Source organism: Columba livia, chromosome 20 (genome assembly GCF_036013475.1).
Source record: "Columba livia isolate bColLiv1 breed racing homer chromosome 20, bColLiv1.pat.W.v2, whole genome shotgun sequence".
Taxonomy (NCBI): domain Eukaryota; kingdom Metazoa; phylum Chordata; class Aves; order Columbiformes; family Columbidae; genus Columba; species Columba livia.
In genome coordinates, this window is record NC_088621.1 from 3,841,616 (window position 1) to 3,857,315 (window position 15,700).

General features: G+C 52.2%; 1 protein-coding gene across 1 annotated transcript; it reads left to right on the plus strand.

The window, feature by feature from the left end:
- Positions 1-2,163: 2,163 nt before the first annotated feature.
- TRARG1 (trafficking regulator of GLUT4 (SLC2A4) 1) lies at positions 2,164-15,398 on the plus strand. The gene is made up of 3 exons (XM_065036823.1): positions 2,164-2,764; positions 9,297-9,429; positions 10,014-15,398. The coding sequence occupies exons 1-3, from the start codon at positions 2,216-2,218 to the stop codon at positions 10,019-10,021; spliced, it is 690 nt and encodes a 229-aa protein (XP_064892895.1). The 5' UTR covers positions 2,164-2,215; the 3' UTR covers positions 10,022-15,398.
- Positions 15,399-15,700: the final 302 nt, after the last annotated feature.

Sequence of the window (15,700 nt, forward strand, 5' to 3'; positions counted from 1 at the left end):
CTGCTCTGCAGGAAAACTGAGGAAAATGGAAAGTCCTCTGGAAGCGGCAGCTCTGGGTTTCTTGTTGTGAGGTCTCACTGTTGCTGATGGTCACTGCTATTTATTCTCTCTTGCTTGCTCTGTGAGAAAACATGATTTTAAAACCCAACACGAGAGCACTGGCTGTTAATATGGGTGGGGTGGACAGATGGACCGTGGGGATCATGCTAAAGCCGCTGTCTGGCTGGTCACTCCAGCTCCTGCCAGCAAAGGAGGGGAGCAGAAACAGCAAAATGTTAGTGCCCTGGGACTTCTGATGCTAAGCTCATTGCTGCAGATGCTTGTGCCCGGTAGATTTGTGAGCCCTGGCCAGGCAGGAAGACAGATGTCGGCTTTCATAAAACCCACCCATCCATTTGCAGTTTCCTCCTGATCGCAGCAAAGTGGCTCTGGTGGGACTGGCTGATGGTGTGCTCCCAGCCAGTCCTGACGGGAAGGAGGGGAATTTTACCTGAAAGGCCCCTTCGGCCCCTTCTCTCCAGCTCAGAGAGCTCAGACCACCTGGGAGGGCTCCCTTCTGCCCAGGGCTCAGCAAAATGGAATTGCTACGGGAATTAGGCAGGCTTTTACTGCTACACACATGACAACCGGCAGATTTTTGGACAGGGTAAATCACAGTGTGATTCCCGCAGTGCTGAGCCCCCGCAGAGCTCCTCTGATCCTTCCACTCCCGCCCCAGTTCTCCCAGCCAAGCCCCAGCACCGGCTGCCAACACACTAAGGACAGCCCGAGCTCTTTCCCTGCTGGGGGGCACATAGTGGAACAACGAGCTCAACCTTCCGCTCCAGTGTGCCAGTCCGTCCCCAGGGTCTCCTTCTCCTCCTGCTTTAATCCCCGGCGGGACAAGGGAGCTGGGCAATGAGCGGAGGAAAGCAAGCAGCAGCCGGGAGGGAGAGCTCTGTGCTCAGCGAAGGAGCCTCTCTAAAGTGCTGACGGTGTGAGGCATCTTGGCTTTAATCTCCAACAGATGTTCCCCCTGCCAGGAGAAGGCCTGCAGCAATGTCCGCTGAAGGAATCCTGCTTCTCCCAACAGCATGCCTGTGCCAGGTGGCTTCCCCTGCTCTGGCTCTCCCCAGAGCAGCGTATGCTCCTACTCTGCCCCTCAGCACCCACCACATGGGGACTCAGAGCCCAGCAACACCAGGATTCAAAGATTTAAGCAAAACACAGCCCTAAACCAGACACAAACTCTTCCCTCTACCCAAATTCACATCTCCAGGTTTTACCTCCGGCTTTGGTGGTCGGTCAAAGCGAGACAGATGGAAGCAGATGGCCAGAGAGGCAGGAGCAGGGAGGAAGGCATAACCCTGCGACACCCCCCAGGGCAGGGTCATCCCATCGCTCTCCCGTTCACATTTACAAAACCTGAGTCCTAGTTCTGCCCGGAGGCTGTGGGATGGGATAACTCCTGGAGGGGCAGCCGGGGGGTGGCAGCAGCCTGGCAGGCTCTGGGCGGTGTTTGGCATCGGGGAGCAGTCCCCAGCTGGCAGCAGGCTCCTTGGGCACCTCTGAGAGCGGCAGAAGGTGCTGGCTGTGCCCCGTAGATGGCACTCACTGCCACAGAAATCCCTGACAAATTCGGAGCTGAAGCATAGTACAGAATGGGTGGAAAACATCCTCCTTTGCCAGGCTCCCGGTTCTGTGGGTTTTTTTAGTCCTTCCTCCCACCCCTCACAGCATCCCCCACTCCCAAGAATGCTGTTATCTGCTTCATAGGACGTAACCCACCCCTGCACCCTTTCTCCTCTGCAGGTCCTATGTAGAGACATAGTGTCTGTCACTGAGTTTGTATCCCTGTCCCCAGCTGCTGTGTCTCCAGAGTCACCCACGCACAGCGAGGGCAAGGAGAGACCCATACAGGGTGCCCAGGAAAGGCTTTCAGCCAGGAGGAACCCAGGGATCTGTGCACCGGCACCCAGCACCAGCTGCCCTCGGCATCCCCCTGCTCCTCCGGGGCTGGAGGCGGCCACCGAGCCCCGCTGGCACTAGCCAAGCCCCTTCAGGGCTGGGCTCTCACGTACCGCTGCAGCGGGAAGAGCGGGGGGTCGGTGGGGCGGGACAGAACCCCGGCTTTCCCACCGCTCCGCCCCGCCGCATCCCCGTCAGCATCCCCGGGGGCAGCGGCGCCGCCCGAACCGGAGACCGAGCGCGGTCCGTGAGCGGGGGGCGGAGGGGAATGGGGACACCCCGGGGGCGGTCCGCGGCCCCGATCCTGCCCCGGGGGCTGAGCCGGGCTGGCCCCTCCTCCGGCACGGCCTCCCGCGGGGCGGCGGGCCCCGAGCGCAGAGCGGCGGCGGCGGGGCGCGCTCCGAGCCCGCTCCGCCGGGCCATGGCGAGCGGCGGCGCCGCGCCCGGGGGCTCGGGCTCGGGCCCGGGCTCGGGCACGGCGCTGCCCACCCGTTTCCAGGAGACCGAGAAGCTGCTGGCGCCCACCGAGGGCCGCGAGGAGAAGGGCCTCCGCGGCTCCAAATCCTTCACGGCCGCCTTGGCCGCCGAGGCGGAGCGCAACGGGCACGGGCTCGCCTACAAGTCGGTGTCGGTCGGGCACCTGGAGGCGGCCCCGCTGTCACCGTCCCGGCTCAGCCTGGGCAGAGCCTCCTCCACGGCCACCAGCACGGCGGCACCGGAGCAGGGCCGCCCGCGGGACTACCTGCTGCTCGCCATGTTCTCCTGCTTCTGCCCCGTCTGGCCCATCAACGTCGTGGCCCTCGTCTTCTCCATCATGGTGAGTGCGGGATTCGCCAGGCGCCCGGACCCGCCCGGTTCCCTCCGCCGCCGCCACCGCCCTCGACGGCTGGAGCGGGGAGCCGGAGCGGGGCCCGGAGCTGTCCGCGGTGCTGCACCAGCCGGGACCGGGGCGCGGCGGGGAGCGGCGCGGGAGGAGCCCGCCAGCTCCCGTTGAGATGCCGGGCGGTGCCGCTGCTCGGTTCTCGCAGGACGCTTCCATCGGGCTCCGGGGAAGGGAGGCGGGTGGAGGCGAGCAGGGGCTCTCCGAGCTGGCTGGGACCCGGGGAGAGGTGGCGGGATGGAGAGGGACGGTCTGGGATTTGGGGTGGGATCTGGGCGCAACCAGAGCAGGACTCCGGGAAGCCCAGTGGCTCCGGGAAGCCCAGTCCCTGCCGCCAGGCAATGGTCCAGAGCATCTTGCCGGGATTCCCCGGGAAGGAGCTGCGACGAGAGGCAAGGCAAGGACAAGGGATCTCCCTCTGCATCTCCCAAGAGCCGAGCCCAGCCCTGCAACACAGGGGAAACCCTGGCTAGAGGCCGGTTCCCACCATCATACACTTCAAAGGGATGGGCTGCACCTGCAGCTCTTTTAGTTGCCCTGGAGAAGCAATTTTTTTCCATTAAACGTCTCCCTCCACACCTCAGCAAATACACCAACATCAGAGCAGGGGAGAAGAAAAGCCAGCCGGCCTCCCATCCATCTCAGGTACAGGTGGCTCAGCCAGCACAGCCCTGCAAGTACAGCCACCCCCTTACCCCTCAGTAAACCCCACTGCTTTTACAGCCCCTGGGCACCTTTTATACCCTTGATTTGCAACAGAGGCAAATCTTTTCTTTGAAAATCATCTCAGGGAAAGCAATTATCTGCTTACTACACAGAAATACATTGAGGAGCACCTGCAGCCAGTAGTTCCCCCAAAACCACCACCAACTTGAAGGCAGGCACTGGCGGTTGCCACAGAAGGCCCTCTAGAGAGACCAGTTTCCATTTTGAGGAGGAATCATCATTCCTGCCAGTGCCAGCTGTCATCTGCGTCGTACAGTTGTGTGGCAGAGCCTGTTTAGGCAGCATACAGGGAAGCCAGCCAGCCTTGTTTGGCTTTGCACTGCAATGAGAGGGAAAGCAGCTCAGTATTGCATATCCATGGTAATAAACAAGGTCTCTCACGGGGATTTTCCAACCACATTAGCCTTCATGCAAAATAGATTCTCACACTCTCCCTTGCAGGCGTTAGAGCCTCTAGCACAGTGGGGATGTGCCATGGGCCACATAAGCCCCATGGGGTAGAAGAATAAACAGTAAAAAAAGAGCAGGAGTCAGTTAACACTGCTAGACAAGGAGGGAGGGGTGTGTATTTACTGTGTTAAACCCAAAAAGAGGCAGGACCAACAAGGCAATGCAACTATTTGCCTGCCCGCTGCTCCCAAGGCCCTTGACAGCATTGACAGAGCCCACTCAGAGCTGGGGAAGGGGGTGCCCGAGCCCAGCCCTATGGGGCCACTGAGGCAGAAGGCACACTTGGACGAGCATGTTCTCCTGGACAAGGTTTCCAGCGCACACAGCACATTAGTAGCCAGTGTGCATCCTTTTGCCCCTTCACAGTGGCCCCTGCGCTCCTTGTCCTGTGGGAGAATGGATTTGTCACTGCCCTTTCTATTCCTGGCCATGCCTAAACCGTCCCCCACCCCCGCCCAGACGCCAGCCATGGACCCCTGCGTGGTTAGCGGAGCAGGACAGTGAGTGATCCCTGCTCTGTGCTGATCCTGGGCAACTGGGAAACACCTGGCTGGGTCCTCCTGCCGGCAGGGCAGCTCTCAGGGAATCAGCTGATGTTTCCCCTCCTTGCACCAGCGAGGAATTTAGTTCCCAGTGACCCCTGGGGCTCCCACAGGCTTAGCTCTCCCCACAGAATAAATGCCAGGAGCGCCTGATCACAAGTAAATCTGAGCAGGAATCAGGTTTTCGTGATTCCTGGTGCCTGGTGGGGGCAGGGGGGCCCTTCCACAATGTGCTGACATTCCTTTAGCTCTGTAATTGTATTTTTCTTCCCTAAGTCAATGCTTTTTGCACATGAAAGCTTTTTTTTTTTTTTTCTTTTTCTGGGTAATAAGCAGCGAGTGGAGAAGAAAGCAAATGAATGCTTTTGGGTTCAGTGTCTCATAAATCATTTTTCAAAAGCTTCTCTCAGATCCCAGCAGGGCACATAGCCAGAGGTAGAAAAAAGATCTGCCCTAGCCCCCAGCCTGTTCCTGGTAACGCGGGTCTCCTGGAAATCACTTACCTGGAGGCTCCTCCACTGACCCTCGGATGCATTTTCTTGACCAAGTGAGGACCTGGCTGCACTGAGGGGTTCAGGTTCCTCCCCAAACTGGAGCAGGGGGTGCTGATGGACACAAGAGCAGCACAACCCTGTGGGACCCATCTCAGGGGTGTGCAGAGTAGGGTCGGGTACCACACACACACACACACACACACACACACACACACACATACACTGTATTGTTGTTATTGAATCCCTTCCCTAAAGTGCAGCCACATCAGGGGAAGAAGCAGAGAGATCACTTACCAGCATCTAAAACTCCCAAAAAATGAAGTGAAATGAAGAAGAAAGGTCAATCCAGCCAGAATCAACATAAAGTAATGCCAAGAGCAATTCTGCACAGCACTTGGTGTCCAAAATAAGTACTGTCATTCCTGAAAGATGTGGGAGAAGTCAAACTATCCTTACTCATTTTAAATGGCATAGTCATCTATCTAAGTCTGATGTTGACTTATACCTCTCTCAGAATGTTTTCTTCAAAAAAATGCAAGTGTCGAAGATTAATGATTTATTCTGAGTAACCGGTGAAAGGCAGCAGAGTGCATACAATGCCAGTTCATAAATTGGGAAAGATTGTGGGGGAAGAGAAGGTAACGATTCATCTTCTCCATCCCTGGGACTAGCACAGAAAAGCAATCGCCTTCATTTGCAACAGGACAACTAAGATGATCTATTAGGGAAAAAAACCCTTCTGAACAGTAACTTGAACAGATTGAAAACAGGGAAGATTTAGAACTTCTTTGAATCACCCAGACTTACCCGGCCCTGTGGGTGCTGTGGCACAACCTGCCCTTGCAGCCCCGTTTCTAAGGTCCTTCAGATTTTCTAATACTCTGCCATAATACAAGTCCCTTGGCACACTCAGAGCGACTCGCTCCCCCGTAGCCCTCAAGCCTTTCTGAGCTATTCTGCCTTGGCAAGTCTCGATTAATAAACAAGATGCTCATGTTTTTATGTGAAAAGCAAAACATGGGATTAGTGATACTAGAGAGCTGTAATCAAACCGTTCCACGCCGATGAATAATATATGTACAGTAACAAATGCTTGCTAAACACCCCATGCCAATGCTGATGTATTTTTCACAATTGTTCAGGATAAACGAACAGCAAACACTTCCAGGAGCTATAGTGATAAATATATCAAATGCGTTAGCCTATATATTTTCCCTAGAGGACAGCTAAAACTGCATATTTCACTGCAATCTAACTCATACTCTGCAAAAATATGACACTTGTTACAAAAACCTGAGCCTAACAAAAACCCCAAATGTTGGAAGCTGCCAGTGAGCAGGGCAGGGATGTGGTCAGTCCCTGTGCTGCTGTGTTCTCCCCATCTCTCACCGCCAGCCCAAGAGGCTTCATGTTGTCACCTCCTGTTCTGTAACGAAACTTGGCTGCATCCCATGGATCAGGATATTGTCTGTCAAATGTACTGTCGAGACCAGAAGGAACAAGGTCTTGATCTCTCCTGATGTCAGCGGTTGGGACGCTCTTATAGAGGGTGGCACGGGAGAAGAGCGGGATGTTTGCGGGGATGCGGCTGCCTGTTTGAGGCTCTGCTACGTTATTCACGTGGGGATGCAAACTGAAATTACTACTTGGAAACCTTCAAAGCTGCATTTTACCTACCTGGGCACTCCAGAACAGGAGCCAGTGCACAGCCTGGGCTGGGCTGGTGACCTTTTGGTCTTGGTGCTGCCAAGAGGGTAGCGGTATTAAAGCAGGATGAATGGGAAATGGGGTGGCAACATCAAGTATTTGTTCATTTGAATTCTCCATGATGTTTTATGGTTAGTGCTGGTTAGGCCTCCTGACTCTTAATTTTTTCTTTTTTTATTTAAAAAACCAAAACCAACCCACCAACATTCAACAGGGGATTCTTTCCAGAACAGTTATTTCTGAGATACACATTTTAGAAGGGGAAGTGGGATTGTTAATACACTTCCACCTTTAACTCTTTTTAATTAACATATTTATTTCTTTAAGTCCGTTTCCCCAGCTTTAGCAGCCAGACTCCAAAGGGAGGAGCCAGCACATGGGACGGGGCTTGGGGGGCTGCCCCAGATCTCCCTCTTGTCCCAAGACCCAGCTCAGCTGAGGCAGGTTGGCTGGAGACAGATGGGGAAGAAGCCTTTAGCTCACATAAAAATGTTAAATATTAAAAAGCATCTCTAAAGAAAGAATAACTGCTCCAAGGCAGTTAAAGTGTCTACAAAACCCCATCCCCAGTGAGATCAAGGGATTTTTCCTGACTCCTCCACCAGATCAAGGTGACAGACCTGTATGCTGGGCTCTCCTTGCCCTGCTCCCTCCACCCAGCCTACATTGCTTTTCTTTCCCCCAGCTCCAAGCCTTCCCAACCAGATGAAAATGTTACCAATGGACCTTCAAACTCCTTATCCCATTTCCTTCCCTCCAAACCCCCTTCCTGATGGGCTTCACGGGAGGCAGAAGGGCTCTGCATGAATTTGGGAAGGCTTTTCGGTCTGGAGAGCCTCTTCCGGAGCAGGCGGCACCTGTTTTGCTGATGGAGGGGCTCCAGCCTCTCCATGGTGAATGCTGACACACAGTGAGTAATTCCACCCTAATAACCTTGCCGTGGCACCGCACAGCTGCCCTTTGCTAAGTGCTGGGTCCTCCCTTGGCCAAGAGCAGGAAGCCCAGCACACTCGCTCCGGCAGGCTGGGGAGCACTTTGGGCTCATCTCTCAGCCATAACGCTTCTCCCTCACCAGGAGTTCTTACCTTCAGTATTTTTCACATGAGAACCAAATGATTGCCAATTACAAGAGCAAGGAACAAGAGCATTTCTTATTTAATCACTCACTCTGAAAGTTTACGCTGCATCAGTGTGTTAAACTTTTCCTGATGAGCTGTGCTTGGTCCTCAGGTTGCTGTGTGCGGGGAGCTCAGGTGGAGGCTGCTCTTGCCCTCACTGCCCCATCAAGCACCAGGCAAGGTGTTGTGAGCCCATGCTCATCCAGTCTCATGTCCTTCCCCTTTGGGTGCAAGCCCAAATCCTGCTCAACCCTTCCAGCCCCTTGCAGCTGGAATCTGCTGAGCCCAAGGGTGGCCAGCCCTGACTGAGCAGCAAAGAGCAAAATTTCCAAGGGAAGCTCCAAGTTGTGCTCTCCATCCACCCTGGCTTGCCACTTGTTCCCAAAGACAAGGACCGCTGTGATTTATCCCATTGAGAGCTTCTCATTAAGATGCCAGTGCCCACCAACATCAGGTCCAGGCAAGTCCCGTTCTGGCTCCAACTCTTGGGGATCTTTCTTCACTCCTTACTGAGTCCATACAGGATAATTTCCAGGCACCTGCGAGCGCCTTCCCCCACCCCTGCCACAGCCAGGGAGCCCTTTCTGTTAGTTACAGAGCAGGAAAAGCTTTCACTGAGCTGCCTGAAAAAATCAATAGAGCAGCAGGGGAAATCACAATGAAACTAGAAGCAGAAAAGAGGCGCTACCTGGGCTATTCCTTCCCTCCCTACAGCACACACAAGAGCAGGAATTCACTGTAGAGGGAGTGCATTTAAAAACAGAGATGGCAAGCACAACCCATCTACGTTGATGCGGAAATTCAGGGTAATGCAGAGGCACCAAAGCGTGTCCCAGCACAAGATGAGAGCCAACAGTTCCTGCCGGCTTTGTCAAACCCGTTCCTCACACACACATTCAGCTCCACCAGCCAGCAAAGGGGCCAAGTGCTGCTATGGAAATGTCACCACTGCTTCTCTTTCAGTTTGTCGGGGATAGTTAAACTCGCAATATACATTGCCTCTCAATTTGCAGAAGATGGAGGCAGGATGCTTGTCCTGTACGTGAGCTGCACAAGTGCAGTGGTAGCCCTGGGGGATGCAAACCCCTGCACAGCCCCATAGCAGCGAGCTCATCTGGAGAATGAAGTCATGAATTTTGGGGTTTTCCATGAAAGAGGCAGGGAGGGGCTGCTGCTGGCTGGGCTGTGCCTCCTGTCCCCTGCTGGGGCATTTCTCAGTCACACCAACAAAAGACAGACTTGAGCAAGTCCAGCTCCCACCCAGGGCAAGCAGAATGGTGTCCCAGGTGGAGATGGGGACACATGTGGCACCCTGCGAGAGCCCAGGGTAGCAGATCCATCTCCTCGCTGACACAGCAGCTCTCATTTTGGGGACTACGGCCAGAGAGTCACCCAGAGCCATTCTCAAGAGCCTCTTTCTGTTTCCCCCCAGTCGAGGAACAGCGGGCAGCAAGGGGACATGGACGGAGCCCGGCGACTCGGCCGCATGGCCAGGCTGCTCAGCATCGTCTCCATTATCCTGGGGACCATCATCATCGTGCTCTACATTGCACTCAGCGTCAGAGGTAACATCTCCTTCTCTTTTCCCCAGCCCAGCTAGAACAGGAAGCTCACGTGGCTCCTGTCTCCAGCCCAGGACACACTTATCCACCACCCCCTAGGGCAGAGAGTGCTCCATTCCCACCCAACTGCAGCGCTATGGCACTAAGCACCCATGTGGGCCAGGCTGGTTTGACCATCACTAGCTGCACACACACATAAAAACCATCTCAAAGAACAGGCTCCTTGTAGGAGCAACCCAAACTGTTCCAATAACCAAGATGGGAAGTCCCCCCTGTGCTGGCCGATAGTGCAGTGGTGACTGTACAAGGTCCCTCTGGTGAAAGGTCTTGCCCTGGCAAAGGCTGCAGTGGGTTTAGAAGCATGTTGTGGGGTAAAAACCAAAGGGTTTCACATCATGTATCAACCTGCCCAGAAATGCAATCCCAAAATGTTTGGGGGACTTCCCAAACACTTGTCGAAACCAGCATGACCGATGGGCAGCGCAGCTCAAATGGGAACCTCAGAAACACTCAAAGCCCAAACCACGAGCACCAGGGAAACACCTGTGACTGCTGGAAGCTGCCCTAAGACTCTCTTTGTTTTACAGTTTCCTAGAAGACGTTTCAGCATGCAAATACCTCGAAGAGGAGGAAGACAACTTTCCTTTTGGGGTTTTTACTTTCAGCCTTGCAACAAAAAATTGTCACAGTGTAGGTGGGCAGCCCTAGACAGCCTGCTCTGGAGCGCCGTCTGAAGGAACGCATGCTTCTACTTCACCGCCTCTTGGAAACGAGTCCGTACAAGTGATGGGTTAAAATACATGTCACAAGAAGGAATGGGAAAGGACATCAGATGCCGAGCGGAGAGGAGAAGGGGGAAGTCTACTACCTCATTCCCCTCCAGCAAAATTCACGGAGCGGGGAGACAATTAAAGCGCAAGAGGAGGAGAGAGTTTTGAGAATGAAGCTTGTTTAAAAGAGAAATTTAAGGCGAGAACAGGACGTTTCGAGGAATCCTCCTAAGAATTTTGGCACAAGTCACTGAATTTTTGGGGCGTTGTTGGTTTGGTTTTTAAAGCGTCGAATTCTGTGTATCTACAGAAAAAAAAAATAAGAAAAAAAAAGAAAAAAAAAAAAAAGAAAGAAAAAACAAAACACAAAGCTCAAACTGCCATCAGGAGCTGAGAGCTGTTCCACGGAGGAGGAGGAGAGCGGCAGCAGGACCATGGCTCTGCTCCGAGCAAAGCGCAGCTGCAAGAGCTGGAGGATGTGGTGGGTGCTTTTGTATTTTTGATGAAAAAAAACAACAAAAAAAGAGACAATGACCATTTGCATGCCTTTGGGAATGTTCTCCATGTCTGTTCCTACGAGCTCTTTTAACACTTAGGGCAGATCTCAGAGCTGGCAGAGCAGGATGTTGCTGCATGAGAACGCCAGGCTCCTTCTCACCCCAGTCCCACGGTGGGGTTTGTAATGGAAGGCAAAATAATGCTTCCTCTGTGAACCCGCACATTTCTCTCTCTGTGCACCCAAAGTGAGGTTAATACTGTCCCTGCTGAGAAAAGAGCCTGGTTAATCTGTAGCAGCAGTACCAAGGCACGGAGAGCCCATTCTGCCCACTTATGTCACGTCACGTCCATCACACAAAAGCTTCAGAGTGATCCAGCCCCCGCCACTGTCAGTCCTCGTCTCCCTGACCCTTCTGGGCTTCAGCTGAGGGTATTCTGGGAGATTTTCATAGGCATGGAGAAGGTTAAGGTCCCTGCCCCTGTCCTGCACCTCTCACACGCTCTTCTGCATCTCTGAAAATCTCCAGTATCCCCAGAACTGGCTGGGGTCAGTTCCACAAGCAGTATTATTTTTTAATGTTTTCTATTTATCATAACAAGAAAACAGACTTTGCTCCTCCCAATCCGCTTATAGGTGCCCTGTGCCCCCCCACGTCTTCCACAACACGCGGTTCCTTGGCCGCTTCCCACGGGATCTGATCCCAACATGCTCCCTCGAGCCTCCGTCCATCCCCGTCCTCTCTTCCCGCCCCCAACTCCATCCTCGCCGCGGGTTGTTCCTGGGGTTGGTTCTCTATCCAGCCACCCAGACTATGCAAAATTTCATCACCTGTTCTTTTATTCAGGCTTTGTAGATGGCTTCTGGCCATAACCATTGGCTCCGTGTTAGCCGAGCCTCTCTCTTCTGTCAAAACTTTGCGGGCACAAGTTGATGGCCAAGAGCTGCCACTCCCTGGCCCTTCTGTTGTCCCCACCTGGCAGCCTGGGACCTGGAAATCTGGAATGTTCTGAGAAATAAAGTGCTTCAGGGCACTTCTGCTCCCTACCATCAATCTCCTGAAAAATAACCACAAACAAGCAAACCCCAAGCCTTAGATCCGACCTAATGCTTCCAAGGGCTTGTCTACATGGAGAACCTACTGTACACCATGAGAAACTTCACAACACGACTGCTTGGCACTGACTTCTTCTTTGGGGTGCGCGAGTGTGCGTGCAGGGTTAGCACAGGGCAGGGCTGCAGGGTAAACCCACGCTGTAGTTACTCTGGAGTAACTAATGGGCGAAGCCACGGGCATTGCTGTGAAAACTCTCGTCACCTCTTTGACTGCTTCTTTTTAAAGTGTTTTCTTTTGCCAGGCGTTATTTGAATCCAGGGGGTAGGAAAGCCAAATCCCCTAGACAGGCTGTTAACGTTTTTCTCTACATTAAAAGGGATTCCAGGGATTCAGAGCAATAGCACATCACTACAGCACTTTCTTGGGCTCCTTTCCCAGTGCTTTATTATAAACCATTGGCTTCTAAAACGGACCAAACTCGCAACCTTTCTTTTGCAATTAGTTTTTTGTGAGCTTCAGCAGAGCCCACTGAGCGCTGCTCGGTGTGAAACGCGGCTTGCTGGCAAACACACGCTAATGTTTTTGTGATACAGAAGGGCAGCCCTGCCTGTCCGTGCATCTTCTGCCCTTTGCTCTCTAAGCTGCTGAAATTCAGTTGATGGTAAAGCTGAGCAAGCTCCTCCCTGGGCTGGAAGAGCTGACATTCACGGAAAAGCACCACCATGAGTTATAGTACTTGAGAGCGCCAAGTATTAAGTAAGAATGTAAACGTTCTTTTATCATTATATAAAGCTTTTCATCTAAAATGCTTTACCACAGTTAAAAGACTAAACCTCGCCACACTCCAGGATACTCTAATTGCATGGATGGCAACGTTGCTCAGTCTCACGTGCACCGCACAGCTCTGAAATAAACCCGTTTTTCTTTCTTCTCTTAATATAAATATGAGTGAATTTAGATTGTCTTTTAATCTGATTTTTTCCAAAGAGATCTCGGCAAAAACACATGCTACACTTCAAAATAGACTGAAATACCTGCAGTCGTAGGAACAAGGGGGATTTGTGAGGCAGCTTGCAATGGTTCTTGCAGTAGAGGTACCAGAATTCATCTGAATGCAGGAGAAGGCAGCAGCTTTCCCAGAAAACCCTGCAGTGATGATTTATTGCATGTGCTCAAACACAGCTTATGCTCCTGTACCACCGGGCTGCTGAGGCGATTGCTTCTCATCTCACTATTCAGTCTAATGAAAAACTAAGGCAAATTCATTTCATTTTTAATCTTCTTTTTGATTAGATACCATCGTGCCGCTCTGCACTCTTGAATACAGCTTTTTGGTCCTCATACTGCACTTACATCCAGGGGAAAGCCTCTACAGTAACCCCTGACAAAGTATTTTCTCTCTTTGTAACCTGGATCTTCAGTCCATGGGAAGGAAACTCCCCAGGGTTATCTGGAAAGTCTCTTCTCCCTGCTCTCTGCCAATTTCTCAGTACACTTCTCAGTCTGACATTTTGCAAAGGTTTTGCCACTAAATCCTTGCTCTCCATGGCACACATGCTATTATCCCAGCTCAGCTGCCTGTTTGACTCTCTCAGGTGCATTAACTTGTATTTGTGAAGGAAGGAGTTGCTGAGCCCCCAGCCCTTGACACCCACCTCACCCGTGGCTGTGTTACCAGGGGGTAAATCACAGCCGAACTTCATCCTGAGGCCCCCAGCAGGCACGGTTCCTCCTTTGGTCTACACCTGGGGAACAACAGCATCCCTCATGACTTTTTGCTTATTTAGTGTTCACCTAGGTGCAAATTATTCTTTTTCCTCATCCGAGCACAACCAGTCCTTCTCCTTACCTTTGCTTTTAGCGCACAGGAGTGCGATAACAAAAACTACGTAATGAAAAGGCTTTCCTTCTCCATCCCCACAAATAAGCCTTGTTACTTATGTCACAGCTCTTTGCCACCCGCTGCAGCCTCCTCTAGGCACACACATCAGAGCAGAGTTGTCTGTGTTTGCAGCTGTAACAGCCATGAAACCCTCAGGATTTGGGCAACTTCTGCCCCTGGTGAAGCAGGTGGTGGGGCAGAAGTGGGGGATCCAAGAGCCGTGGTGGTGATCCAGCCTTACCTGACAGTGAAGTCGAGCTGGTAGGAGGATAGCTTGCTGAAGAGATGGAGAAGGTGGGAAACGTCTCTAAATGTGAGTTGAAGTAGGAGTTACGATCGACAAGTGTGAGGTCCTGGTGGGATATAAATACACGTTTGCACTGCTCGGGAAAGAGCCTCTGAGTGGAGAGCGTGGCTGGTGGCACCTTGTTGGCAATGGTGTCCCCGGGCTCTTCTCCCCAGGGTTTTGGGGACAGTCGGGGTCTGCAGGGTGGCACAGAAGAGCCCTTGCTGGGCACAGCAATGCTAAATCCAAGGCCTAAGCTGAACAAGCGATGTGCTGCTACTGAGCAGAGGTGCTTGCTTGGTTTCATACGTCTTCTTGTAGGATGCAATGACCGATGGTCAGAGAGGTCTAGCAGGAGTCAGTCGGTCACAGCAAATGCTGGCTCAGACCAAAGGAGGAAAGAAAGTGACAAAGGGTTTGATTTCAGTTTGCTGCATTGATGATGAATTTGCTTTTTCTGGTCGGTATTTCACTCCGTTCCAGTTTGCTCCTCTCTCCCCATCTTTGCCAGTTCAACTTGCATTCTCATGCAATGCACAAGTGTCACAGGCTCTTCCCTCCCATCTTCTGCCTGTTGTTTAGTCCGAGACAGGTCTTGTTGGCAATGAGATGCCCTTGCTGGGCTTTGCTGAAAGGGGTTATCGAGGGGCAGGGAACCTGCTCCTCCAGGGCTGTGGACTCCAGCATGTACCGCTGCAGTAACTGACCTTCCAAATACAGGCTTCTCCATGTAGACAAGGGGAGCAGATCCCGCCTTGGAGATAGAATTAAAACTCCGTTTCCATTCTGTCTGAGTCCAGGGAGAGGCTGCAGAAATGCACCCACTGGGCTGGTCCCATGACTTCTTGATTTTTCCCCCTGATGCCCCCCATCTTGCCCTATCACTGTGTTACCACAGAACCACATCCAGGGCCACACAGTCAAGCTGAAATAATTTCAGATTTGAAGTCGATTTTTTTCAGCATACATCCTTTAATATCGGCAAAGACAGATCTGGACTGAAGACTCCCATGCTTGGGCACAAGCCAAGGGGGTGGGGGGGTGAAAGCAGCCTTTTCAAAGCAGGAATATTTGTAAAGCATTTGCTGACACCAGTAGGTAGCAAAATTGAAACCTATAAATACCCATCCAGGATAAGAAACGTCAGAAAGGGAACGTGTGCAGGATTCACCAAGGCAACCCTGACAGCACTTTGGGTGCCCTCGTTAGATGGTGCCCAGGAGACGACCCTTTGCGTGGATGTGCAGGGTCTCTGCCCCCACTGCCACAACCACCATCCATGCGCCGGCTCCTCCTGTTTCGAACCCAAACTGGAGGAGCCGTGTTTCACAGACAGCATGAACACATCAGGAATTGCAGCTGGGCGCTTCTCTTTGCTGATAAACGTTTCTTTTTCTGCAGGATGGTATGGTATATCTTATATACTTTCTTTGTATTTCTTGGCATGAGAAAAAAATTAAAATGTAACATGCATGGTCAAAGCTGAACTTGTTTCTTCTGTCTAAATTAGGAAAAAAAGAAATCCAAACCAGTCATTTAACTATTACTTCATACTCCAAGAGCATGTAGATCAGCTGGTATTTTGGTGCAGTGGGTTACAAATAATACATAGAAGCACAGGGACGGGCTGGGGAGCAGCCACTGGGAGCTGCTGCTTCTTGCTGGTCCAGCCATTGCGGTTCAATAGAACAACCAAGTCAGAGAGAACACAGACAACATCCCAAATCTGCTAAGAAAACAAAATTATCCATCAAAACCATAGATTTCAAGAATGCACAGCGAT